This window comes from Oncorhynchus gorbuscha, linkage group LG02, assembly GCF_021184085.1.
Source record: "Oncorhynchus gorbuscha isolate QuinsamMale2020 ecotype Even-year linkage group LG02, OgorEven_v1.0, whole genome shotgun sequence".
NCBI classification, from domain to species: domain Eukaryota; kingdom Metazoa; phylum Chordata; class Actinopteri; order Salmoniformes; family Salmonidae; genus Oncorhynchus; species Oncorhynchus gorbuscha.
In genome coordinates, this window is record NC_060174.1 from 60619013 (window position 1) to 60646455 (window position 27443).

The 27443-nt window shown below is 42.9% G+C and overlaps 2 protein-coding genes across 4 annotated transcripts in view; one reads left to right on the plus strand and one right to left on the minus strand.

The window, feature by feature from the left end:
* Window positions 1-213: 213 nt before the first annotated feature.
* LOC123993441 (SLC35A4 upstream open reading frame protein-like) lies at window positions 214-5047 on the minus strand. The gene is made up of 3 exons (XM_046295606.1): window positions 4975-5047; window positions 3594-3677; window positions 214-1088 (listed from the first exon to the last, which is right to left on the minus strand). Exons 1-3 carry the CDS (start codon window positions 4987-4989, stop codon window positions 891-893), a joined length of 297 nt encoding a protein of 98 aa, XP_046151562.1. The 5' UTR covers window positions 4990-5047; the 3' UTR covers window positions 214-890.
* Window positions 5048-6772: 1725 nt separating this feature from the next.
* Window positions 6773-27443, plus strand: part of LOC124005702 (amyloid-beta A4 precursor protein-binding family B member 3-like) — a 29873-nt gene continuing 9202 nt past the window's right edge. Inside the window, exons 1-7 of one of the 3 annotated variants that reach the window (XM_046315186.1) lie at window positions 6773-7181; window positions 20657-20844; window positions 20973-21046; window positions 22331-22382; window positions 22959-23105; window positions 23434-23561; window positions 24482-24487. In XM_046315186.1, coding sequence (XP_046171142.1) covers window positions 7133-7181; window positions 20657-20844; window positions 20973-21046; window positions 22331-22382; window positions 22959-23105; window positions 23434-23561; window positions 24482-24487 — 644 coding nt within the window. In that variant the 5' untranslated portion in view covers window positions 6773-7132. The remainder of the gene's footprint in view (window positions 7182-20656; window positions 20845-20972; window positions 21047-22330; window positions 22383-22958; window positions 23106-23433; window positions 23562-24481; window positions 24488-27443) is intronic. The other 2 variants (XM_046315192.1, XM_046315200.1) reach the window with 2 other exon arrangements.

Here is a 27443-nt window from a genome sequence, read left to right on the forward strand (position 1 = left end):
ACCTTACAGATAATTGTATGTGTGGGCTACAGAGATGAGGTAGTCATTCAAAAATCATGTTAAAAACGTATTGCACACAGAGTGAGTCCATGCAACTTATTATTATTTTACTCCTGAATGTATTTAGGCGTTCAATAACAAAGGGGTTGAATACTTATTGACTGAAGACATTTCAGCGTTTCATTTTTAATTAATTTGTACACATTTCTAAAAACGTAATTTCACTTTGACATTATGGGGGTAGTGTGTAGACCAGTGACAAAACAATCCAAATGTAATCCATTTTAAATTCAGGCTGTAACACAACAACATGTGGAAAAAGTCAAGGGGTGTGAATAATGTAGACTTACAGTGACCTAAAAGTCAGAAAAATAGGTTGAGAACCTGGTATCTACTTGGGGACATATTTGTATATATAATATTATCTTAGTCATGTTTCAAATCTGGATACTACAGGTTATACATATCATTTGGGTATAACAAGGTTATATGGTTGATCTGCGAGCAAGACGACATAGAAAACTGACCTGAGGCAAATAAGATCTCCCACTATAAAGCACCTACTTCAATAAGTAAAATCTCTATTGCATAAAATAGGAACAATGTTATTTTTCCAGTAATATAAAAACATACACTAAAGTCCCTGCAGGACTATTGCACACATTGCAAGAGATGATTGTAAAGACACTTAATGTGTAATTCATGCGTAATTCGTTTCCCCCAAAATGTCTCCTAACAAACACAGATCATATATTTTTTTCTCAGTTCAGAACATTCTGCAATCTAAAATAGAGGGCTTGGAGGTGGGGTAGTCCAATGGATCTTTTTGAGGGGGCAGGGGTTCAGAGATCCATACCCCCCCCCATATTTCCCCCCCAAAACCAGGGCCGCTACTTGCTGGGTCCTTTAAGAGTGTTGAAATAGTCTTTCAGAGTTTCCTCGATGTTGGGCACGCCAAAGTTTTGAGCTGCAAAGATGCCTGTGCAAGTCCCAAGGACCACGCCCAAAACCGCAGAGGATCGCAGCCTAGACACAACATACCCTGCCAAGAAGCCCTTGAGGAAAGGAGAGGCCAGCACACTGCCACCCTGGAACAAATAAATACACAATAATCCTCATGTTAGAAACAAACACAACACACAGGTGTGTAGTTGCTCTCATCTGACAGTTTGACAAGATGTATGGAAAACCTGTGCACTATGCATCCATGCACACAAACAGACTTGATATATAGCCTAATAACTACAGAAAAGAGAGGTCATGTTTGTGTGAAAACACAGCCCGAGGCTAGGGTGCCCAATCAAAAACGTATCTTTGACCAATTGGTAAACTAATAAGTTAATTGTGTAGATAATCCTCTTAAAAAAACCAATGGTCCAAACTTCATGTCACCCATCATAATACATTTACATTTACATTTAAGTCATTTAGCAGACGCTCTTATCCAGAGCGACTTACATAATAATACATTCAAAAGCTATTGGATTGTTTACCCTTGTACTTTTGTAGGATGGCAGGAATTAGGGTGTCTAATTCAATGGATGCCAGAGAAAAAAATGGGTCAAAGAAATCTGGAAAATTGCATCGCATCAACTAGGCTGGATTCTGTGCAAGAGTTAAGGCTACTGGCTACCTGACAGGCTCGCTTTTTCGTTGAACTCATCATCTTCTCAAATCCGCAGGACATAAAACAATATAGGTGGATTTCGATTTTGAGACATGACATGTAGTATTTTCACATTTTAGTATACACTTTAAAAATTCATTTGAAATTACTGTTCTTTTTCGAACATTTCTCACCAAAAAAAAAAAATGTTTCTTTGTGAAATGTCAACGGAGAACTGAGGATCTATCAAACTTTTTTATTTTCAAAGCGTTTTACTTTTAGTTCAGCTCTTGCCATGCTAATTTTGCTTTTTTGGCGACCCGTGGAAACAACTTTGAAGACAAAGGCCACAAAATGTAAAATCCACAAAAGTTGTTACGAGAAACCTGCACCACTAGTTAATTAAGTTATGTCAACAGAGCTTGGTGCTTATTATCGTATGCACTAGGTTACGAAATATGACTTTTTGGGATATAATGTTAATGATATGTTAGAGAAAGACCCCACTGAACGATTCAGAACATGAACAATCATATTTGTTTTGGTCAAAAAATATTATATAACATAAGAAAGGGAAATTTCATCACCAAAGCACGTTTTCACCTACTCATATCATGGGTGGACACCATACTGAGTCCTGTGTGTGTGTCAGGGTCCCCACCCACAAAAAAAGATAAACGAAAATAAATAAAATTAGCTCCGGCCAATTGTCCAGGAGAAAAAAAAGAATCCCATTGCGAAAATGCATTTTAGCCTATTCATTGGTTGAAATACCTGTCAATGTAGCGCTAAAACGGATTACTACAGCTCATCAAACAGCTTGTTCGTTAATGGTGGAGTGAAACATGCTTTTATAAGCCTAATAATTGGGCTTATAACAATTCTGAATGTAATCGCTTGTTAAAAAAACTGTTTTGATGGCCACGATTTTAAAAAAGCGCTAATATATGCTTCCCATTTGCCATTCAAGTGCATAGGCAACTAGGCAGGCTTCAGGACATCACACAACGCATTGCAATAAGCTGGAGGCAATATGCATTTTGAAAACATACAGGACTACTTCATTTTTTGATACCTGAACGTTTTACTACATTAAAATCCAACCAAACGTGGAGTAGGAAATTATTTTATAAAGACTATGCCAATGAAATCAGTAGCCTATTCTCTCATGTTCAATTGGTTTTCAAATGTCTTTCATTGTCCAGTAGCCAAAGGCACAGTCCTAGTCATATTAGCAACCCATGCTAGTTTTTGCATCTTTAGATCTCCACTCTTTCTAAATTTTGAACAGATATTTTCATCTCGGTATGAAATCGCTCACATGTGCTGTGCGCTTTTGCCAATGGTGTTTTCCCACCCATTTCATTACGGAATAAACATTCACGCGTAGCCTACTGCCTTGTGCGCATTGCTGCGCTTATAATGTAAAGAAATCCTAGTTGTTCAAAATCTTAAGCTAAACGTTCTGATCTGTTGCATGAGTCTCCTTGCTTTTTAATGTTTTTTTGGATGTAGCCTAGGCCTAATGGTTGTATTAATTTGGGATCCATTGTCCCACAATGGTCCCAGAGTCCATTTGGCTATTTCTCTGGCACAGAACGAAAAGCTTAGTTGACCAATAGAATAGGTAAACTTTTGTACTAAAGGTGATAGTAGATTGACATAGGCTAGTGAGTTTGCTGTTCATTACTCCTCTTGTTGGCTGAGGAAAAGTAAAACTGTGAACAGTTCTTCAAACATCTTCAAATTCGCATCGGAATTCAGTAAGAAGGGCACACAACATTGCATCCTCGAGTTGCATGTTCTGTTAAAATGAATTAGGCCTACCATCATCTAAATGTGATTTCAGTCAATCAGGTTAAGCATCCAATGCATATGGGTCCGGTACATTTCTTAAACGTTCAGTAAATTAAAGTGCAACCGGTCAAATGTATGGCGCCACATTTTTGGAAAACCTGGTTTGTGTGTCGGACATCTGACGGCTCACCTGTGGGATCCCAGCCTGTACTTCCTTCTCCATGCGGTGCTGAATGTCCTCTAGCTGGTCCTTGAGCTCTGCCAGATCCTTTAGCTGTCTCAAAGGGTAGTAGTACAAGTCAAAAGTCAATTTAGGACTGCAAGCAAGGCAAGTTATTGACACAGAAAACATGTGTCCGTCCTCCCAAATTAAGGTGCCACCAACCTCCTGTGCCTGAGTGCCTAACTGCTGCTACTCTCTGTTATTATCTATAAGTTACATAGTCACTTTAATACCTCTACCTACATGTACATATTACCTCGACTAACTGGTGCCCCGCACATTGACTCTGTACCGGTACCCCCTGAATATAGCCTCGCTATTGTTGCTCTTTAATTGTTTGTTACTTCTATTTGTTATTCTTGTTATTTTTAGCTATTTAAAAAACACTGCATTGTTGGCTAAGGGCTTATAAGTAAGCATCTCACTGTAAGGTCAATAGTGTATTAATACCTGTTGTATTTGGCGCTAGTGACAAATATGATTTGATATCTAAGGTAGATCTACACTCAAGTGATTCTTTAGTCCAACATGTGTGTCCCAAAACAATCCAATAAACCCATCAAAATTATCCTTACTGAGTCCCATTGTAGTGTATACGAGATCCATTCTTCGCCGATACTAATGCATGAATGAATTTAACATCTTGATCGACTATTGATTACTCTGGACTAGTGTGCACAGCTTTGACCGCTCAGACAAAGATATGTAAAACCAAGATATTTCATCTGTGTCGTTTCCAATGGGAGCAAATTAGGCATAGTAGGCGAAACAAGCAAGGAGGTGGGCAGAGCCAAACACGAGCTAGAGAGATTATATTGGCGCGATTAAGCCTCATTTGCATATAACAGTTAGAGAACGCATTCTCTGTGAAGTGCGCCGTAACTCAATTAGCCCCTCCAATCTTTGTAAACAACGCACAATTTATTGAAACTTTGGCAAATTCCAACCGGATGCTTCTGATTTATACATCTGGTGAAACACCGGTCTGCCTGTCCTATCCGTGTATTCTACCGGTTAAAACAATATGCCATATGAGCATCGTTTTTCCAGTCTACATTCTCACGATCATATCCAGTACAATTGCTACCTATATATATTTAGACCAATGGCCCAGCAGGTCAGGTTGCTACATGAATGTAATGTTTAGTAAACGTTAGCTAGCTCGCATAGCTGGGCTAGTTTTGACAGTTTCTTAGGAAAAACATACAGCTAGCAAGCTAAATAACGGTCACACGTAACCTTAACTACACCGAATATACCTAAAACGAGCTAATAAGCAACTGCTACAACCGAGAATACAAGCACAAGATGTTTAACTCTCCATAGGGCTAAAGTTTAAGGCACTAACCTTGTCGTCCGCCATGTCTTGAATCAATGCTGGTGGTACTGATTATTGACTGGGCTCGATTTTCTTCCCTGCTAAAATATGTGTGACTAAAAGTCATGTGTGGTGTGCCGACTGTTTTTACTCAGTGTACTTTCTGGACTACATCGCTATTATATGCATTCTTTACAATGTGTCAATATCAATTATTTTTTAAATCTAGCTAATAGCGTTAATTATTTATTTATTACATGATTAGAATTGGAATTGAGGCCAGTACAGTTACAGGACACGGCAGGCATAAAGTTAGCTTGCAGTATTCGCAAGTAAAATGAACTGATTTGAAACAATTAGTCATTGTATTCGGACAGCCTTTTGGGGGGATTATATGGGGAACATTTGCATAATACTATGAAACTGAATATCAAGAAGTACAACAATATTCAAAATTCTAAGAGTTTGCACAAATACATGGCTCTGCCTGATGTCATCAGAGGAGCTTTGTACATCAAGAGGGGTTGTAAAATTCCACACGCGAACCGGGTGGAGGCTTCATATATACATACACACATTGAGTGGAGGTGAGAAGAGGATGATGCAAGCAGACTGAACGATGACGGGCAGTGTGATCCGTCAAGACATGGATGCTGATTAAGGTGGACCATAGAAATAAAGTACACGATGGAACTACAGACCATGTGATGCCAGTGGCAGTCATGTTTTCCAAGATATTTCCATATAAGAATGCTCAAAAGGACACATTATTAGGCTATGTCAAATCAAATTGTATTTGTCACATGCGCCGAATACAACAGGTATGGCCATTTGATTCACGAATATGCAGCTTGGAGGTAGATTGTCTATGGATTGTACTGGCCATATGACAGATGCAGTCATAGGCTCTCTATCTTACATTGCATCTAACGTTTTGCTCGGTTGAAACCTCTGGTTGTACTGTGATAAGTATAGTTTAACTGACAGATTATTTTACATAGTTTAGCAGACACTCTTATCCAGAGCAATTTACAATAGTGAGTGGATACATTTTCATACTGGTCCCCTGTGGGAATCAAACCAACTGAGCCACACACAACCACACTACAATTACACTACAACATTGCATCTAGGGAAAAGAGATGGGTTTAGAAAAGCTGCAGCAACAGACGTTGCCTTTAAGGAAGCATGCCTATAGAACACCCTTCCTCCCTATAGAACACCCTTCCTCCCTATAGAACACCCTTCCTCCCTGTAAAACACCACAGCATACTGATGCACAGGAAATCATCCTGTATTCTGTGATGTTGCTGGCGTTGCTATGAAAAGCACTCTCAAAGTGTCCCTTCTCATATATTTTGAAGAGTAGGGCTTGGCAGATGCAGGTTCTTTGCAAGGGGCAGATTTATGTCTCTAATCTTCCCGAGACACCCCTTTTACACAGAGAGGCATCCCATCTCAAGTTGAATTGAACCCTATTACGACTCCCTCACTACACAAATACTCGATAGGCTACACCAGTCGCATTCACCCTTCGAGAAAGCACGTTTGTTTTGATTTTTGGATTATTGCCCTCTTGTTGGTCTCCATATAACTGTAGTAATGTATTTCTTCTAGAAAAAGCATGCTTTTTGGGTCTGTTTGCTGGTCTGCACTGTGCCTTTGTCCTTAGTGCCTTTTCTCAGCCTCAGCAGTCCTTTTAAGGCACCGAGAGACAGGGGACAACCAGAGAGGCAGGAAGAGAAAGAAGAAGAGCGATAGAAAAGCTTGAGCGTGTGAGAAAGAGAGGTAAAGGGGTGGGGAGAAGGAGGAGGGGGAGTGGCGGAAGCTGCAGGCACCGCTGACAAAGAGAGCGAAACGAAAGGCAGCAGCAGTGAAACAAACAGCGTCCCTCCAGCACAGATCAAGAGATAGAGACGCAGGATAGAGAGAGATAGAGATCAACAAGACGGACGGAGAAGACTCCCGAGAGTTCCCGGGACAGGGCTTGCACAGAGAGTCAGACAGAGAAAGAAAGATATTTTGAATACCTCTTGGCATGTGAGTGTGTCCCTTGACGCTTGGCGCTGTGTGCAGTTGTAACGAGTGTGTGCGGGGAAGAGTTGTCCTGGCGACATCAGGACATTTTGGTACGGGAATGTGGTGCAGCTAAGCCAGGTTGACCAGGAAGGAAGGAACACCTATCAGCATGCTGGGGAAGGATTACATGCTCGCCATCATCATAGTCAATTATGACGGTGAGTAAACACACACACACACACACTGTCCTGGGCTCCTCCAGACCTTTTTCTCGCCTCGTCCCTTGTTCCTCAGAGGGAGAGGAGACGGCCGGCCGAGGAGTAGTGAGTGCAGTAGGTACTGGCCTGAGTGCAGTAGGTACTGGCCTGAGTGCAGTAGGTACTGGGGTGAGCTCATTATCTGATTTTCACTGGTAGACAGGCTCAACTACAGGTGTTGTGTCATGTAGGGCCGGCCAGGCATTCTGTCCCACACACTTCGTAAACTGGAAATACATAATAATAATAATTTGGCGGGTGTTCATATTTGTCTTGTTTCACACATGTAAAAGTGTGTATTATACGCATGTGTGCAATGTAAATATGTTTTTTCCCTCACCTTGTCAGCTCGGGGATTTGAACCTAGCGACCTCTCTGTTACTGTCCCAGGTAGTGAACTAGAGTGCTTCCATTAGACAAAGAACATTTTTGATCTATGGATTATTTTTGTATTTAGCTTTAAATTCAAAGGATAGTTCACCCAAATTGCAAAATAATATGCGTTTCGGTACCCTGTTAGCAGTCTACAGCAGACCATGCTTTTGGTTTAGTTTCCCTGGCACTGTTTCCAAATGCTAACGTTGTAGCATTTGTGGAAACAAATCCCATAGTTTGCCAGTTTGTAGTCCTTAAATCCGGAAATTAGTTACCTCTAGTTCGTTCAGCCATCCCTATGGGGAAAATGAATGAGAAAGAATAGGGTTTAGGGATGAACACCGAAAATAAGGTCTGAGGTTTAGGAGATCTTATACATTTTGTTTTATGAGATAAGGTCAGTTAACCTGACCTTTAGGAATTATGAAGCCTTTATGTCCTTTATGAGCTTTTTAAAAACAAATTAATACATGCGTCAAAATTCACAGAATGTGATGTTTGCTGATGAAGATGGTCTCATAGACCAAAGGAATAATATCTTCTAAGCCTGTGTTTACCTCAGACCTTATTTTCGGTGTTCATCCCTTATTTTCAGGATTTATCCAAAAACGGCATTCACTTCCCAATAGGCTTTGTCAAACGAATCACGGCAGAGTTAGTGCCTACAAAAAAAAAAGCCATTACTATTTCTCTCTATTCAAGTCATGGCACAAATTCAATTCAAGTCAATAGCATTTTTTTGCGCATCATTTCCAAATCATCCCAAAGTATTTAACATGTATTGTGCAGCTCAAACAAAATCATTTATAGATGATTTGAACATGATGCGCGAGAAGTGCTAATATCGGTACCATGACTTGACTGGGATTTGTTTCCACAAATGCTAAAACTTTGTGACGGTGAAACTAAACCAAAACATGGATTGCTGTCATACCTTGTCTATAGACTGCTTACAGGGTAAATCAACAAATATGTAATTTTGTACTTTGGGTGAACTTTCATGATAATAATGGCGATGGTGGGGATTTCACAATCAGTGATGTATCTGTCTGTTGCTTCTAAACAGTTTCATATATCAGTGTTACTAGGTGTTCTTGTTCACACATCATTATGGGATCATTACGCCCTTGAGTAGAGGTCGACCAATTATGATTTTTCAACTCCGATGCCGATTATTGGAGGAACCGAAAAAAAGCCAATAATACAGATTAATCGGCCGATTTTTTTGTAATAATGTTTGTAATAATGACAATTACAACAATACTGAATGAACAATGAACACTTTTATTTTAACTTAATATAATACATCAAAAAAATCTATTTAGTCTCAAATAAATCATAAAACATGTTCAATTTGGTTTAAATTATGCAAAAACAAAGTGTTGGAGAAGAAAGTAAAAGTGCAATATGTGCCATGTAAGAAAGCTAACGTTTAAGTTCCTTGCTCAGAACATGAGAACATATGAAAGCTGGTGGTTCCTTTTAACATGAGTCTTCAATATTCCCAGGTAAGAGGTTTTTGGTTGTAGTTGTTATAGGACTATTTCTCTCTATAACATTTGTATTTCATATACCTTTGACTATTGGATGTGATTCGATGATAAATGATTCAATGATAAATTAACAGGCACCGCATTCTTTATATGCAATGCAGGACAAGCTAGATAAACTAGTAATGTCATCAACCATGTGTAGTTAACTAGTGATTATGTTGATTGATTGTTATGTTTATTGATTGATTGTTTTTTCGAAGATACGTTTAATGCTAGCTAGCAGCTTACCTTGGCTCCTTGCTGCACTCACATAACAGGTAGTCAGCCTGCCACGCAGTCTCCTCGTAGAGTGCAATGTAATCGGCCATGATCGGTGTCCAAAAATGCCTATTACCGATTGTTATGTAAACTTGAAATCGGCCCTAATTAATCGGTCATTCCGATTAATCGGTCGACCTCTACTTGAGAATCCCCCCGGACAATGTTTTTTTTTTACAGTTTGCCCTTTTACTCTGTGTTCCTGGAGAGCCGACATGGATTCTACTCTCCATTGCATGGCTGGTTAAACTTCTGTGCATCGTATGTTTGCCACTGATCTTTATGTAATTCTTGGGATGTTTTATTTTTTACCCTTTTTTCTCCCCAATTTCATGGTATCCAATTGTTTAGTAGCTACTATCTTGTCTCGTCGCTACAACTCCCGTACGGGCTCGGGAGAGACGAAGGTTGAGTGTTCCTCTCTCCCCACACACAGTAAACAAAATCAAGCCCAGAGCTCTTATTTACATAGGACAGGATGTGTTGTTCACCTTGGTGACTGTGTGGGCTGCCATGTGACTTGGTGTTGTCGTGGTAACTGTTGCTCTCCTGGCGTTAGGAGTAGCTGGTGTTTATTATGGAGGGTAATGCATAGCACAGTAGGCAGCAGGTGCAAAGGAGAGCAGAGTCAATGGAGAGTCAATTATACATTTGTTGACTAAAATGTTGATATTACCAAAAATGATTTATTCAACAGTATAGTATTGTAAGCAATGATGAATTAAATGTCAAGTCCAATGCATATTGTTGAGCAACAACACTGTTCATATCCTCTCTGGAGGCTATCGAAGGCTTGTACCTTTGTTGTGCCTTTTTTTGCTATCAACTTTCCCCCCCATTCATAAGCCCAAACACCACAGGTTCCTCAAACAAAGCGTCTGCCTTGACTGTTTACGTCATTGCTCCCAAAATAATTCCCCTCGAAAGAGGCGGCGGGAGAGAAATGGAGAGGTAGAGAGAGCGTCATCCTTATGCTGAGCATGGTACATGTAAACAGGGACACTGTGTCAGTAGTTTATTGGAAAATTGTATTGTCTAATGTTAGCATCGTATACACATTATCCTGCAGGGTTGGAGGGGGTTAGGGTGGGGAATGGAGTTTTAATAGCACCCTGCGGAACATAAAACTGGTCCCATATCTGTACAGTATGTGTTTTGAATGAATTTATCTGACTTTCGTTGTCATGTTGTCCATGTTTGGGTTGGGTTGGCACATAGGCTTCAGATCTACGACTCGTCAAGGGGTGCGTGGCATGGCTGGTAGAAAAGGATATAGGCGTCCTGCTCCCGGATTGAGAGCTGAAACCCAGATTGAAGTTGTGATCCACTCTGGCCCATAATCCCTCTGGCAGATAGAGCCCAGCTCTGACCTTGCACAGACGCACCATTGGGATTACTCTCTCTCCTCCAGATGTACTGTAGTCTCTCTCTCCCCCCACCCTCTTTCTCTCTCTCTCTCTCTCTCTCTCTCTCTCTCTCTCTCTCTCTCTCTCTCTCTCTCTCTCTCTCTCTCTCTCTCTCTCTCTCTATCTCTATCTCTATCTCCCTCTATCTCCCTCTATCTCCCTCTATCTCTATCTCCCTCTCTCTCTCTCCCCCCTCCTCTCTCTCTCTCTCTCTCTCTCTCTCTCTCTCTCTCTCTCTCTCTCTCTCTCTCTCTCTCTCTCTCTCTCTCTCTCTCTCTCTCTCTCTCTCTCTCTCTCTCTCTCTATACAGTTTATCATACTACTGTTATTTATAGTCTCTACTTAATTCTCTCTGCATAATGTAATTTCTGGTCTCACTTTGTCTTTGTCTCTAGTCTACAGCACAGGTGTTTTACATTGTTATAAACATAGTCTACATTCTTTCTCTATTTTTAATCGTAGCTCTCATTTCTAAATCCCCATTATGCTTCAATATTCCATTTGCTGTCCCAGTTACTCGTTCCCCATTATTTAGTGTAAGGGGCAGTTCTGGGCAGAGAGAGCTACCCGACTGCAATCACTGCCATCACGACTGCTCAATTACAGCTGTTTACAGCCTCGTAGGGAGCACAATCTGCAGCTCTGTCTTGATTGGCCATTTTGGAGTGCTTTGGTAACAGGCTCAGTCCAAATGTGTGTTAAGAGACTCAAGTGTGTATCTGTATCTAGAGTAGAGTAGATAGTCACCCATCAGTGACAATAACAAGGGGGGCGAGGACTGTACTGTACACCCTCCCCCATAGAAACACCACGTCCCTACATCCACTTAGTCACAATGGAGACTTGAGTTATTTGAACGGGGACCATAATTAAATAAACGCCTGCCAAAATCAATGTAACAAAATACTTAGGAACACCTCTCAAGTGCAGACTGGCACCAATGAGTAAAGGCAACTCTGACAAAGCTATGGCGGATACCCGCATGGTGGACTAGCTCATTTCTGCCTGTCACGGGAATAGCAGTCATATTCATGCGCATGCATCAATCTAGTGCACGTGCACACAACAACAATATCACGCGAATGTCTGTTCCCCTGTTAGCTCATTGGATCAGCTGGTTTACAGCAGGAGTTGCTATAGGGACTGATCACGCAGTGCAGACTCTGGGATTCATCAATAATTCACTAACACCCTCTGCTGGAGATTCACTGCTGTATGGCACACTTTCACGAGTCTGCATTCTTCTCTCTACTCCCGACACTAAGTAAAACTGTTGGAAATGCATGTGTATCTTATACCTTCTGTGCGATTGGAACACGTACACTTTTTCACCTTACTGGTCAGTACAATCCAAGGACAGAAGCCTAGTACTACAATGGAAGTCATAATGGAAGCTTCACTTACATCAGATCACTAAGTATTTAGTTAGAAGAAAAGCCATGCTATAGAGGAGATTATTTATGATAATAGACAGGAACTGGTTCAAAATAGCATGGCGATGACATATATTACTTCAGAGATGACCAACCACAGACTTAATTATTACTCCCCTGTGTCATTGGTGTTGAGACAATACCCTAATACTTCACGGACTTCATGAACTCCACTATTCAATAGAAAGCCCTCTGAGTCAGGAAAGCCATTGGTGCGGAGAGTCAGATTTTCCACTTTGAATTGTATTCCCAAACTAAAAACGTTGACTTCAAAGTTCAACAAACCGTACAACTCTATGCAGAAGGACTACTTTTAACAATTTACACTGAACATTTTACACAAAACCACATTTACTGGAAGAACTGTGCAGATGCAAAGTTGGGAGAAAGAATTTCAGTAAAATCTACCTGTGCCTAAAAAATACTATTATTGCTCTCTATATCTTCACCGTGTCACCATGCTCTTGCTCTCCCTCAAGCGCCAGGCTGCCCTTCCTTACACATACCTGTCACCATCATTACGAGCATCAGCGCTCATTGGACTCACCTGGACTCCTTCACTTTGTTGATTGCCCCATCTATATCTATAGCTTCCACGCCTTTGCTGGCTCGAGAGGTTTTATTGCCTCGATTGGCTTGGCAGGCGCCCATCCCACATCACGCCTCAGCCGGCTCGTCGGGCTCTCACGCCTCAGCCAGCTCGTCGGGCTCTCACGCCTCAGCCAGCTCGTCGGGCTCTCACGCCTCAGCCAGCTCGTCGGGCTCTCACGCCTCAGCCAGCTCGCACGCCTCAGCCTGCTCGTCAGGCTCTCACGCCTCAGCCGGCTCGTCGGGCTCTCACACCTCAGCCGGCTCTCACGCCTCAGCCGGCTCACACGCCTCGGCCGGCTCGTCAGGCTCTCACGCCTCGGCAGGCTCGTCGGGCTCTCACGCCTCGGCCGGCTCGTCGGGCTCTCACGCCTCAGCCGGCTCGTCGGGCTTCTACGACTCAGCCGGCTCGTCCATTGCACATGCTTCGGCCAGCCCGTCAGGCTCGCCCAGGTAGGATGCCAGGTGGCACCCAGGGGGGGAGGGGACTCACCTGGACTTATTCACATTGTAGATTGCCCCGTCTATATCTGTCTGTTCCTCCGTTGGTTCCCCACATCAGCATTAATGTCGTTTACGTTTCCCCTGTCCAGACACTGTCCGTGTTCTGTTTCATGTTAGTGTTTCATTAAATGTTCACTCCCTGTACCTGCTTCTCATCTCCAGCGTCTGTCCTTACACTCCAGAGTAAGATTCCAAGATGTCAGCAGAAAGAATGGTGTGTCAGCTATGACGTGTGACGACCCTCCCACTCTGTCTGCCAAATTTTTTCTCTTTGCTCTTGTTTTCCTTAATAGGATGTGGTGGGCGGAGCCGGGAGGGTCGTCAGCGAAATGGGACACACCTGGGATCGGGTGTGTCCCGGGATAAATACACCTCTTCCCCATTCATTGAGTAGACTCTCTCCATGCAGACACACGGATAGAGTTTGGTTGTGGCCGTTTTGTATTCGGAGTGAGTGAGGTCGTACGGCGAGATTTGGGCCTCGCACACCGAGATACTCTGGTTCACGGGCAGAGTTTCATTCAACTAGGGTTGAGCCTGACTCCTGTGGTGAAGCTGACTTTGGTCAAGAGTGTCACTTCTGTCAAGGGTCAGGTTATTGGAAAAACGACTGTCCGGATCTCAGGGCTAAAGGTAAATGCAGTGCTTACGTTAAATCTAAGCCTATGGAGTTAGCAGCGCCTGTCCCACATCAGTTCACTCCTGACACACTGTCTTATGCCCAGGGGCATGTGAAAGTCCATATTGACCCAGACTATTTACCTTTCATTACGGTGGGTTTTGTGTCAATGTCAGGAAGTAACGACCTAGTACCAGTGAAGATCCTGAGACACAGGTGCCTCTGAGTCGTTTGTGTTGGAGTATGTGTTACACTTCCCTGCTGAGACTGATTCGGGGAATAGTGTTCTAATTAGGGGAATAGGTTTGAACATTCTTGTCAGTTCCATTGCATAAACTGATGTTGGATTATGGACTGGCGAAAGGTGAGGTTGTTTTGGGGGTGCGTCCTTCGTTGCCTATTGAGGGGGTCGACGTTATCCTTGGGAATAACTTGGCTGGTGAGCGTGTATGGTCTGTCGTGTTTCCATCTCCAGTGGTTTCAGCTAAGCCGTAATTTGTAGGGATTCCTGATGAGTGCGCATAGTTTCCCAGAGGTGTTTTCTGCGTGTGCAGTGACGCGTTCTATGAACCGTGGCGAACTGGTCACTGCGCCGGCTAATGAGAATGGCACAAAGAAATCTGTCACTACTTTCCCTGTTATCTCGTTATCTGTACCCCACTCTAATCTAATCAAGGAGCAACGGACTGACCCACACATTGGAAGAGTTGCGTGCCTGTGGAACAGTTGGGAAATGTCGCCCATGGCTATTTTCTCAGAGAGGATGTCCTGATGAGGAAGTGGGTGTCTCATGGCAGTTGTTTTGTGGGGGAGGCTATTAGTCAGGTTGTTGTACCAGTTAAGCTTCGTGAGTTGGTGTTGACAACTTCCCACGATGACGTTGCTGGACATATGGGGGTGTGGAAAACCTACAATTGCATATTAAGCCTAGGTTAAAGAGGGATGTTTCTGAGTTCATCAGCACACCTGCCAATTAACTGGTAAACCTAATCTAGCTACTAAGCCGGTGCTACTGTTTCCTATTCCTGTACTCAGCCAATCTTTTGAGTATCTGATTATTGACTGTGTTTGTCCTCTGCCTCGCTCTAAGAATGGTAGAAGTTACCTGTTCACTGTGATGTATCAGACCACTAGGTTTCCTGCTGCCTATCCTCTCTGGTCTATCACCACTAAACTGAGTCAAAGCTTTTAGCACAGACTTATCTCACTGTTTGGAATCCCCAAGGTCATTCACAGTGATCAAGGATCTAATTTCACCTCTAATCTGTTTGGTCAGGTTTTCCAACAGCTCCACATTAAAAACAATTTGTCTTGCGCCTATCACGCGCAGAGTCAAGGAGCGCTGGAACATTTCCATTGAACACTTAAGTCTTTGTTGAGAGCTTATTGTACTGAGATGGGATAGGATTCACAGGAGAGGATGAAGGGCATATTTGATCGGCGAACTGAGCCTCGTCACTTTTGTCCAGGTGATCAGGTTATTGCTCTGCTGCCAATTGTTGGTTCTCCTTTTCAAGCCAAGTTTCAAGGTACATATACGGTTACTTGCCATTCCAGAACGGTGAAAAGCACACCAACTGTGCCATGTAAATCTGTTAAAACCAAATTATGCACGTTCCTCTGAGGCTGAACGGCGGGAGTCTACAGAGGACGTTAAACCCTGTTCTCTTGGCCAATACTGTTATTTCACTGGGTTATTGTCATGCTAGGTCCGTGCATGGGGAGGAAGTTCCTGGTCCTGACGATTGCTTACTGCAGAGAAAAATTCAGAGACACTGGATATTTTAGATGGCCTTCTCGCTTTTCTACCTGTTGATGGGCGGGAAGAGATGGTCGGTCTTATTCAGAGATTTCCAGGTTTGTTTTCTGATACACCTACAAACTTAATAGAACACGATATTGACGTTGGGGATGCTCCCATTCGTCAGCGGTTCTATAGAGTTTCTTCAGAGAAACTGCGTTGTCTGGATACTGAGGTCAGGTACATGCTGGAGAGTCAGATAGCAGAGCCTTCTTTCTCCAGTTGGACTCCTCCCTGTATCTTGGTCAGTAAACCGGATGGGACAAACAGATTTTGTACAGACTACCGTAAGGTAAACGGTGTCACTAAGCCAGATTAATTTCCTCTTCCTCGGATGGAGGACTGCGTTGATCAAGTAAAATGGAACTGATGTGTTTCTTGGGAATGATTTGTTACTACCGTAGTTTTTTAGGAACTTCTCTACTGTGGTCGCTCCCTTGACGGATTTGCTGAAAGCTAAGGCCGTTTACGTCTGGTCTTCTCGTTGTCAACAGGCTTTTGAAGATGCGAAGAGGTTTCCTACCTCAACTCCGGTGCTGGCTGCTCCTCGCGTGGATTTGTCATTTACCTTGCAGGTGGATGCGAGTCACGTGAGGGCAGGTGCAGTCCTGCTGCAAGCAGATGTGTCTGGGTGTTGAGAGGCCTGTTGGTTACTTTTCCAAAAAGTTGAACCTTTATCAGTTGAACTACTCGGTCGTGGAAAAACAAGTGCTAGCACTCATAGGTGAGATGTATGTCGGGTCAGGAGTAGTACCTATTATGGTCTACACCGACCATAATTCTCTCACCTTCTTGAGTTCCATGATGTGTCCTAACCAGAGGATAATGAGATGGTGTTTATTCCATATCAATGTGCAGCACATCAGGGGGACGGCTAATGTCGTTGCTGGCGAGCTGTCTCGTGCGCCCTGTTCCTGAATGTCCACGTGACTGACCCCTGTTATTTTATGTTTGGTGTTGTCCTGTTCTATTGCTCCTGTCTGTTCCCTTCTGGTCTCGTTTTCTTCTTTCCTCTTAAAGGTTGCTTCCTGTGCGCAAAGGTTGCTGAGGTCTGGAGAGGATGAGGTTGGCCTGGGCAAGAGGAAGTGTGAACACGTATCCCCCCCTTATGGATTTGGGACGCAGGCTGTGTATTCTATTAGGATCCAGGGCAGTATTTTGTTTGTGTGACTGGTATGGTGTTCCGGGGTCCTTGTCGGTGGGCGGAACCTGGAGGGTTGTCAGCGAAATGGGACATACCTGGGCTCGGGTGTGTCCCGGGATAAATACATATCTTCCCCATTCGTTGAGACTCTATCCATACAGACACACTGATAGAGTTTGGTTGTGGCATTTTTTGTGGCTGTTTTGTTTGTTTGCTTTGGCACCTTTCAACCTCCCTCATTATTACATTTATGCACGCAACCACTTACTTACACTACTGATTACTGACTACACACACCATTGTTAATTGTATTTACATTACCTCAGTTAATAAATATATTTTTGTTATTCCTAATCTCCACATTGTCTCCCTTTCTGTTACGGACTTTGAGCCGGTTCGTGACACATGATAACTTGACTGAATTTATTGAATTACAGTAAGTGAAGTGGATTTACACCCGGTATCAGAATGATGGTAATAGAACAACAAACTACAGTGGAGTATAGTTCTGTTCACGACAGAATAGTAGAATATAGTACAGAAGAGTACAGTTCTTTATAGTGTACTCAACTCTAGTGTGCTCTGTGTACTCTACTGAACTCTATTCTATTGTACAGGACTGTACTTTACTGAACTTTTTAAAACTTTACTGTATTGTGTTTTACACTTCTGTGCTCTGATGTACTGTGCTCTCCAAACTTGTCAAACGTGGACGTCTATGATTTGGACCTGAGTGGACCAAATCGGAACCAGTCATGGACGTCTGTTTGGGACAAATTGAACCAGACCAAAAATCAAAACAAACCCTGGACATTGAAATGAAAGCCTGTCCAGACCTTACCAAAAAAAAAAAAAAAATTGGGTGGAATATCAAATAACTACTTTTCAATGTCCATGAATACCCAGTGTCTTGTTGGTGCTCAATGGATGCTGGTTACAGTAAATGGAGAGAGAGAGGGAGAGAGAGAGAGACCTCACTATTGCTTTGCCCACCAGAAAGAGAAAGAATTCAGTTATGAGCTGAAAATAACAGTACTAGGTCTACCTTGTTACTTCTGAACTTCCCTTGTACTCCCTCCTCACAAAGGAGGGAAATGAGATGTGTTATTTTTGTAAGAGAATGACAAGACCCTAGGCAATCTTTCTTAAACTTACAGAAAGCCAATCATTTATCCAAAATGAAAAATACAAGTATAAACACAATCTTTTAACATATTTTTCTGGTAGATGTTTTCAAAGACCCCTTTTTCCATCTGTTTGATCAGAAATCAAGGCCTTGCCTTAGTCTTAATATTTAGGATGGAACATTTTTGAAAAATGTATATATGCCTTAATTTCTCAAAGATATAGACTTAGAGCTATAGAGCTTTCATTTGACACGAGATTTGAACTTCACATGTTAGTGCTCATGGGGTCCTTTTACATGAAAATGCCCCATTACAGATCCATGCAAACTGTAAACAGGGGCTATTTTGTGTCAACATCAAAATAGTTACATCAATACTATTTGCTTACCACAGGAATTGCACGGCACATTTAATCTGTTATTGGAAATCATTTTTACAGTGGAGACTGTACATGATAGATTTTCCCATTTCACCAAGCTTTTTTTCTTTTAGTGGCTGTCCCCAAGTGTGCTTCGTCACATGATGCTGACAGCACAAGAACTAGTCAGCCTAAAACACTAAAAAAAGTCATTTGGGCGGCCATTGCTTATGGCCTGTCAGCAGAAGTCTTTGCTGCAGCCGATGTGGGAACAGAACAATGTTTGATTGGTTCATGATTGGAGCTATTGGAACTCTCATCGTCTTCCATAGATCCCAAAAGGACTGGACATTCACGATGCACATTTGGCAGTCTGAGCGGTACGATGTTGCTACCTCGGAGAGGATTCGTGCCACGATCTTGGTGAATGGGGTCAGTTGCATGGAAGACGATGATTCGCTATGTTTTGGCTTTCATCTTGAGGTCTTGTGATATGAGGATTACCCATCATCAGCCCTGGTGTCCGGTTATATAATACCAAATAGCTTGACTTAAACTACAAACCCACCGTAGGAGTAAAAACCCAGCATAGAAGTAAGAACCCAGGGTAACGGTAAGAACCCAGCATTAGGAGATGTCTCCCACCTTTGCAACATGGATTAGGACTAGGCTACATCACATAGGCTCAGAGCCTTTGTTCTGATCTCAAGGAGCATAATTGGGAGAAAGGCTCTACTCTAGTCTGGTATGAGCAGTGACAGCATCAGCCACTGTGACATACAGTAGGTGTTTGTGACAAGTACACTTTGCCATTCCATTTTTAAAGCAGAAAATATCAATTTCTTTCAAACTGTCATACATTACGATGTCCCACGGATGCTAGTTCTTAGAATCCCTCCCCTGTATTACTCACTGGTCAATAATGGGAGAAGGGAGGCTACAGTAGGAGAGCTCTGTGCCAAATTGTCTCCTCTGGAGGCCTCGTCCTCAGGGTTGGGATGAGTTCTAATTCTTCACATAGCTTCATCACGCCCCGGAGATGGTGCACTGACCCGTCAATCAGACTGTGAAATGTATTGAATTGTAGTGTCATCCAAGCCCAGGAGGCCTGCCCGCCTGCCTGCCTATAGAAGCATCCACGAAGACTGAAGAGTTCTGCCTCCATCTCTCTCTAACACTGCGGCCTCTTATACACTGCTGTCTCTTATTGATTTGTCTCTCCCTGTAGCATGGTTCATCTGATCTGTTCCTGGGTATAATCTTCCCATGCTATTTATCCCAGGGATGCGTGGTGTTGTTTTTCATTGCCAGACACAGGGGTGACCAGGGTTAAAAAGCCAGACGAATGGGGATGAGATGTACAAGGCATGAAATCACGTCAAATTCATTTGGGTCACGCACACACACAAACGACAGACCAGAATGAAATAAAGAAAAATAGGCATCAGTGCCTTTTGCATGCTTGATTTAGCCTCTCTATTTTCATTCTGTGCCCCCAGGTTGAGGGTAACACAGTCACTGTGGCACTCTGCTGTGAGAGAGACACCCGTGCCCAGGTGACCTCAGCGGTGTCCCAAATTTCACCCTATTCCCCTTGTGGCTTGGTCAAAAGTAGTGCACTACATAGTGAATAGGGTACCATTTGGGATACAGCCCCTCATGTCACTACTGACCCACTTCTTGCTTTCTCTCTCTCTCCTTACATTTTTTTTTACCACCTCTATTCGGCTTGCTCTCTCTTCGAGCTGAGCACATTGAGTTAATGTGCAGAATTTGTCATTTTGTGAGTGCGTTACATAATCATTTGCCCTTTCCGAACTTGAAGCAGTTCCATCACATATTCAGTGTTAGGAGAAAACAAAGGAGTCGAGCCTCAGATACTGTAGCTTTTGCTAGCCAGTTGTGATGCAGAGGGACTGCTCCGAATTCCGATCTGACATTTGGCAGAATTAGCATGTCGCCAGGCTGTGGAGAGTAAGGTCAGCCGTGTGGCTGACATGGGCTTCAGACTGGGTGAGGCTAACGCTAGATGCCGATGGGATGCAGCCCCCTGGGTACGATGGACCTCAGAGCTGTGTTTGTGCTACGTCCAGCTGCCATTATGAACACAATGAAATATATAGATCTGAAACTACTGTTATTATCGTCCTCATCACTTCATTCACGTGACACCAAATGCACTGTAATATTGGTCATGGGCACTTATTCATTAAGCTTACTTGCTTTCGCCTCTCATCGTTGGGATCCCTGCTGTGTTCTGTGTTCTTCAGACAACATCTGGAACGACCCGAGTCTTGATCTGGACACTGACCTACCGTCAGGGTGGCGCACCATCCGGGACAGCACTGGCACCTACTACTGGCACGTGCCTACAGGCACCACACAATGGCAGCACCCATCCTACAGCAATGAGGAGGACCAGAGCGCGGTCAATGGCGTCACTGCCACGGACCTCAAGGTTAGGGTTTCAATTTCAAAACACAGTTCAGTCCTGCTGTTTGACTTTGGCTGCTTTATACTTGGGTGTGATTTCATCAGAGAGGAAAGGATCACACCTTTAATAATGTCCCATGTCCTATTTTCCAGAGCCTGGAGGCTGGTGGCAGACGTGGCTCAAGGGCAAGGCTGACAGAGAGCCCAGTGGCCTCCGTAAATGACAGGTACTCCTTCAAAATCCTCTGCAGACCCACACCAACACTCATCCACCTTCACAAGCACTGTAGCCTTGTTACAAACTCGTTCAGGCCATCCATGGTAGAGTATTGAGTACGACACAATAAAGCTCCGTGCCAAAGTTATTCTACAAGGTTAATGGGTCGATGAGGTACATTTGTATCACCTGCAGATCCGGATGCTTAGGGAGCTCTTTGAAGTAAAAGACGTTGATTGTGTAAATCAAATGAGAGGGTTAGTGCATGGGATGTATTCTCTCTCTTTGAATCTGTTTTGATGGCAAAAGGGCTCATGATGGCTTCACTGGCCCGGGAATGTGGCAGACCACAATATATCCCTATGCCTCCTGGAACAACACCCATTATTCAATTGTCTGTGTTCTGAGCAGAGGCCAGATCTGTCCCCTGCCTTATCGGGAATGGATAAGTTCTTTGACGCGTCATGTGCAGACAACCACTACGGCATATCGTTACAGTCCAGCCTTTGTGCCATAATCTGAAGGGGGGTTCTTTAGCATAAAGCAAGGTACAACCTGTTTGGTCAAATCACCTGGATGGTTGTTCATAAGTTCTTTAACATTACATATGGCTGCCTTGCTTTTACCATTACGGGCAAAAGCACAAAGCAATTCCATTATCACGAGTTATTCTGGCACTGTCCTGTAACATGTAGAGGTTGTTGAATCCACTGATAAACACAGTCTCTGCTGCAGTGGTCATGTGTAGAATCAGGGTGCATTTGACACCTGGGAGGTTAACATTCTGTATGGGCAGAGATTGCGGAGAATAGTGAAGCTCAGCTCACTGAGCACAGCATCAAGAAATCCATAGGTCTTATAATGGACATAATCACATCCTACTCTGCTTCACCAAAGAGTGCAATGGAAAGGGAGGGAGAGTCTTGACTCAGTGGGCTCCTGGTTGCAGGAATAGCAGCCTCTTGGGATTGTCTCCAGTCAGCTGTATCAGAGGGCTAATGAGAACTCCACCTCTGAGTCAGTCTGCTTGAAGGCGATCAAACCAGCTCTCTGTTTGTTTTTGTCATCCACTGCTCACTCAACAGCTGTTTCCATCAGTGTCAGTTAAGGGCTTTACTTTCAAAGTCAAACACAAAACAGATCAACAAAGGACGAGATGGTGACTTACAACACAATATTCCACACAGCATCATTCGGGGCAGCAGTGAGGGATGCAGAAAAGGCTACCGTGTCATTTGTGCTGTCGTGGTGGTAATCCTTCATGTAATTTGACTGTTCTGCTAATCTCCCACAGGATCTCCTGGCAGGACGATTATTTCTGCACCAACATGGATCCTGACTCCAAGGTAGAGTGGGCTACGGTGTCCAAATCCCTCTCCTTCTGCAGCACAGCATGTTCTGACCAATAACATCCATAAAACCAGATTTGTCCATTTACGTCAGCTTTTTGTAAAACTGTTTTTTTTTCATGCATTCTAGCTGAATCAGAACTCTTAACAGTATTTGCCGTCATTTATTCGCTGAGGGTTAAAAGAGGACACCTTCTTTTTTTTAATGCAAGCCCTGGTCGATAGTTGTTTTTCTGGCCCAGGCTAGGCAGCTCTTAGAGGAGTTCATAGACCATGTCCACTAAAAGGATGTGAGAGTTATCTTTGAAGTCACAGTGAGGAGCAGTAGTGATTGAAAGTCGCTAAATGCATTTCGTGGATGCATCATGTTGATATACTGTAGATGCCAAAGACACTTGTAACCTTTTATGCTGCACATGATCGGAAAAACACTGCGCATCCATGCACATCTCTCTCTCTTACACTCTCTGCTCATTCCCTTTTCTTCCTGCCACCTCCTCATCCCTACCATCCACTCCTCTCCGCTGCCTCCTGGGCCCTGTTGGCGTGGTGTGGTGTGGTTGTCTTGGTCAGTGTTTTGCGGTGCGCTCACTGGGCTGGGTGGAGATCCCAGAGGAGGAGCTGACCCCGGGGAAGAGCAGTCTGGCTGTCAATAACTGCATCCAGCAGCTGTCCAGCAGCAAGGCTGAGGGCCACGATGCACTAGGCGCCTGGGGAGATGTAAGAGGAGGCGTGGGGGGGGGGTTGAGGGAGTAATGGTGGGCGGTGATGTAGAATACAGTAACATTACTTGTTTATTAGGTTTTGTTTTAGTTTGGTCTATTTTGGCAAGCAGTACATGGCTCATTGTGCAATTGTTTATTGTGTGTTACTCCTTTAAATGAAACCATTAGTAGCTTTGAGAACCCCCTTACCTCATACGACCTTGGGTTTGGTCCAGTACATGTGAGCTTGCAGTTTGCTTGCAGGCCAGATTACCCTTACTGCCACCATAAAGCAGTCCCACTGAAGCCCCCCCCCCCCCTGCTGTCACCTCTGTCTCTCCCAGGGCCAGGACATGATGATGGTGCTGAAGAAGGACACCCTTAGCCTGATGGACCCAGTGGACCGCAGCCTTATCCACTGCCAACCTATCATCAACATCCGTGTGTGGGGCGTGGGATGCAACAACGGCAGGTGGGCCAACCTGGGGATCGTATGGGCAAATACCCCCACTCCTCTCTCCCAGAATGAAAATATCACATAATTTGGTCAGCTTTGTGATTTATTTCTGGGTCCATAGGTGTTCGAAATTGGGAGTTCCGATTTGCGAAGTCTCTCCCCTCGCAAACGTAAACTCTCAGCCATAGCTAAATTCACCACACGCACAAAGTTCCCCCGTCCTGATATGTACAAATAATCAGTGATGAAAACCCAAGCAACGGGACCAGTGCTGCTCATTATCCTACACGTTCCATCCTGTCTACAAGAGATGAATATATCTGTAGTTACATTTTGAAACACGGTATAATATGGTGAACTGACCAACTGAGCACAATGCTCTTGGGTTGTTCGGTCATGGAAAGACTGTTCAAAGTTGTTGTTATTGTGTATACTTGATGACATGGAAATATTCCATTGAGTGAAGAAACTCAATTATTTATATGATATTGTTTTTCTTTGGGCTACACAGCCTTGGGTAAGGTTAGTTCTTCTGGGTCACAGATGTTTATGGCCTATTGTAATACACTGGGAGCTCATGTTGAGTGGATTTGAGAGCAGCTATATTTTCGTCTACGCTCTTGGTGGAGAACATTCAGGCATTGATCTGATGTGATCTGATCTGATAGCAGTGTCAGTGGAACTACATCTAAGTAGAATGGAATAGCCCCAAAGGAAAGAAACGCGACAATGATAGAAAATGCTAAGGATTTGAAAAATCCAAGACTGAAACTACTGAAAATAAGTCAATATATAGGTGCAACATTTTTACACACGCTACGCTATATTGTGTTATGATCATAGTTGTAAACCAATGCAAGAGTTTTGTCTCATATTTGAAGTAGTTGTAATAATGAACTTTCTTTCTTTCTTTTAACTGCCACTCATGAAAACAGAGACAGGTAATCACTCTCTTCTTGGTCAACTCATTTTCTGTTGATGTGCCATTTGTGACTTTGACAGCTTGCATCATGGTCCCAAGTGAACGCTTGGCGCCTCGGGAAGCTTCTGTGTAGTTTCTGTCGTCATGCTCTAGTGTCTCATCGATAATGTAACGTGCTTCTGTCGACATGTAATGTACCGTATGTGAATGCCTGCCCTGTTTCTCATGCATGTTCAAAGGAACCCCTGTCTATTTCCTTCTCGTCTTGTCGTGACCCTTGTTTCTTATGTAATGTGCTGTTCTGTCCTTGTCTCACAACAAAATGCCCACTCAGTACTATCCCAGGCGGTTGTCTTGCCAAATTATTACTGCTGATGATTGATCTATAAAGTGAGATTCATAATGGTATACAGGTATACCTGAGGTAAATTCAGCTCAAACTGCATTTGAATCAATTAGAAGCCATAGTGATTGCATTCCTTTGAGAGCCAAGTGGAGGACGCATCAATGTGTATCTTACAGTGTGTATCTCAATGTTCAACTCACAGGTTTTCTACTACAGTTGAATGGGCTTTTTTTTTTGACGAATGGACCAGGAGAGATTGCTGGGTTGTGTCCAATTGATCAGCTCCCCTGAGCCAAGTTGCACTCCTTTCGACTCTGCCAGTCTGAGTTAAACTGTGAAGTTGTACCTTTCGCTGTGACAAATACTCCCCATATACAGTGCCTTCAGAAAGTATTCCCCTTGCCTTATTCCACATTTTGTTGTGGTACAGCCTGAATTCAAAATTGTCCTCACCCATCTACACACAATATCACATAATGACAAAGTGAAAACATGTTTTCACAAATTTACTGGAAATTAAATACAGAAATATCTAATTTACACAAGTATTCACACCCCTTCTAACACACACATTAGAATCACCTTCGGTGTGAGTCTTTTTGGGTAAGTCTCTAAGATCTTTGGGGCGGCAGGGTAGCCTAGTGGTTAGAGCGTGTGACGAGTAACCGGAAGGTTGCGAGTTCAAACCCCCGAGCTGACAAGGTACAAATCTGTCGTTCTGCCCCTGAACAGGCAGTTAACCCACTGTTCCTAGGCCGTCATTGAAAATAAGAATTTGTTCTTAACTGACTTGCCTGGTTAAATAAAGGTAAAATAAAAATAAATAAAACACCTGGATTGTACAATATTTGCACATTACACTTTTAAAAATGATTCAAACACTGTCAAGTTCATTGTTGAAGAGCTATTTTCAATTCTCGCCATAGATTTTCAAGCCGATTTAAGTTTTTTTTAAATGTAGCTATACCACTCCGGAACATTCAATGTTGTCTTGGTAAGCCTTGTGTTTTGGGCTATTGTCCAGCCGAAAGGTGAATTTGTCTCCCAGTGTCGGTTGGAAAGCAGACTGAACCAGGTTTTCCTCTAGGATTTTGCCTGTGCTTAGCTCTCCCTAGTCCTTGCCGATGACAAGCATACCCATAACATGATGCAGCAACCACCATGCTTAAAAATATGAAGAGTGGTACTCAGTAATGTGTTTTGTTGGATTTGGCCCAAACATAACACTTTGTATTCAGGACGTTAAGTTAATTTCTTTGACTAGTTTTTTGTAGTTTTACTTGAATGCCTTATTGCAAACAGGATGCATGTATTGGAATATGTTTATTCTGAACAGGCTTCCTTATTTTCACTCTGTCATTTAGGTTAGTATTGTGGAGTAACTACATTTTTCTTGATCCATCCTTAGTGTTCTCCTATCACAGCCATTAGGCTATGTAAATGTTTTAAAGTCGCCATTGGCCTCATGGTGAAATCCCTGAGCAGTTTCCTTCCTCTCCGGCAACTGAGTTAGGAATGACACCTGTATCTTTGTAGTAACTGTTTGTATTGATTCACCATCCGAAGTGTAATTAATTAGATCACCATGCTCACATGGATATGAAATGTCTGTTATTTTCACTTTTACCGATCTACCAATAGGTGCCCTTCTTTGCGAGTCACTGGAAAAACTCTCTGATCTTTGTGGTTAAATCTGTGTTTGAAATTAACTGCTTGACTGAGGGATCTTACAGATAATTGTATGTGTGGGGTACAGAGATGAGGTAGTCATTAAAATATTATGGAAATATTATGTTAACTTCAATGGGATAGCCCCCCCCCCACACACACACACTGCTGCCATCTAGTGGACAAAATCTAAGTTGCACCTGGGCAGGAATAATACATTATGGCCTTTCTCTTGCATTTCAAAGATGATGGTAAAAAATATATATAAAAAAACTTGTTTTTTCTTTGTATTATCTTTTACCAGAACTAATGTGTTATATTCTACTACATTAATTTCACATTTCCAAAAACTTCAGTGTTTCCTTTCAAATGGTATCAAGAATATGCATATCCTTGCTTCCACTCCTGAGCTACAGGCAGTTAAATTTGTGTATGTAATTTTAGGTGAAAATTGAAAAAAAAGGGTCCGATCCTTAAGAAGCTATACAATATTCTTGCACACAGAGTGAGTCCATGCAACTTATTATGTGACTTGTTCAGCACATTTTTACTCCTGAACGTATTTAGGCGTGCAATAACAAAGGGGTTGAATTACTTATTAACTCGAGACATTTCAGCTTTTAACTTTAAATGAATATTTGTAAATATTTAGAAAAAATATTTCACTTTGACATTATAGGGTATTGTGTGTAGGCCAGTGACACAAAATCCTAATTTAATACATTTTAAAATCAGGCTGTAACACCATTTTATTTGGGGGGGGTGAGTACTTTCTGAAGGCGCTGTACTCCTCGCTTTTACAGTATTACACCCAAACCAAGGATGTGGATTATGCAGGGTCGGCTCCGAGCATAAGCGACATGGGCGGTCACTAAGGGCCCCCACTCTCAAATTACTGCTCAGCGTTAGAAATTTGCTTGTGCATCAGCAGTTTTTCTCCTATGTCAGTCACTGACAGTCA

Coding starts and splice junctions, on each gene's coding strand:
- LOC123993441 (XM_046295606.1), bottom strand. Junction 1,089..3,593: donor TACAGGCTGGGATCCCACAG/GTGAGCCGTCAG, acceptor TATTTGTTCCAG/GGTGGCAGTGTGCTGGCCTC.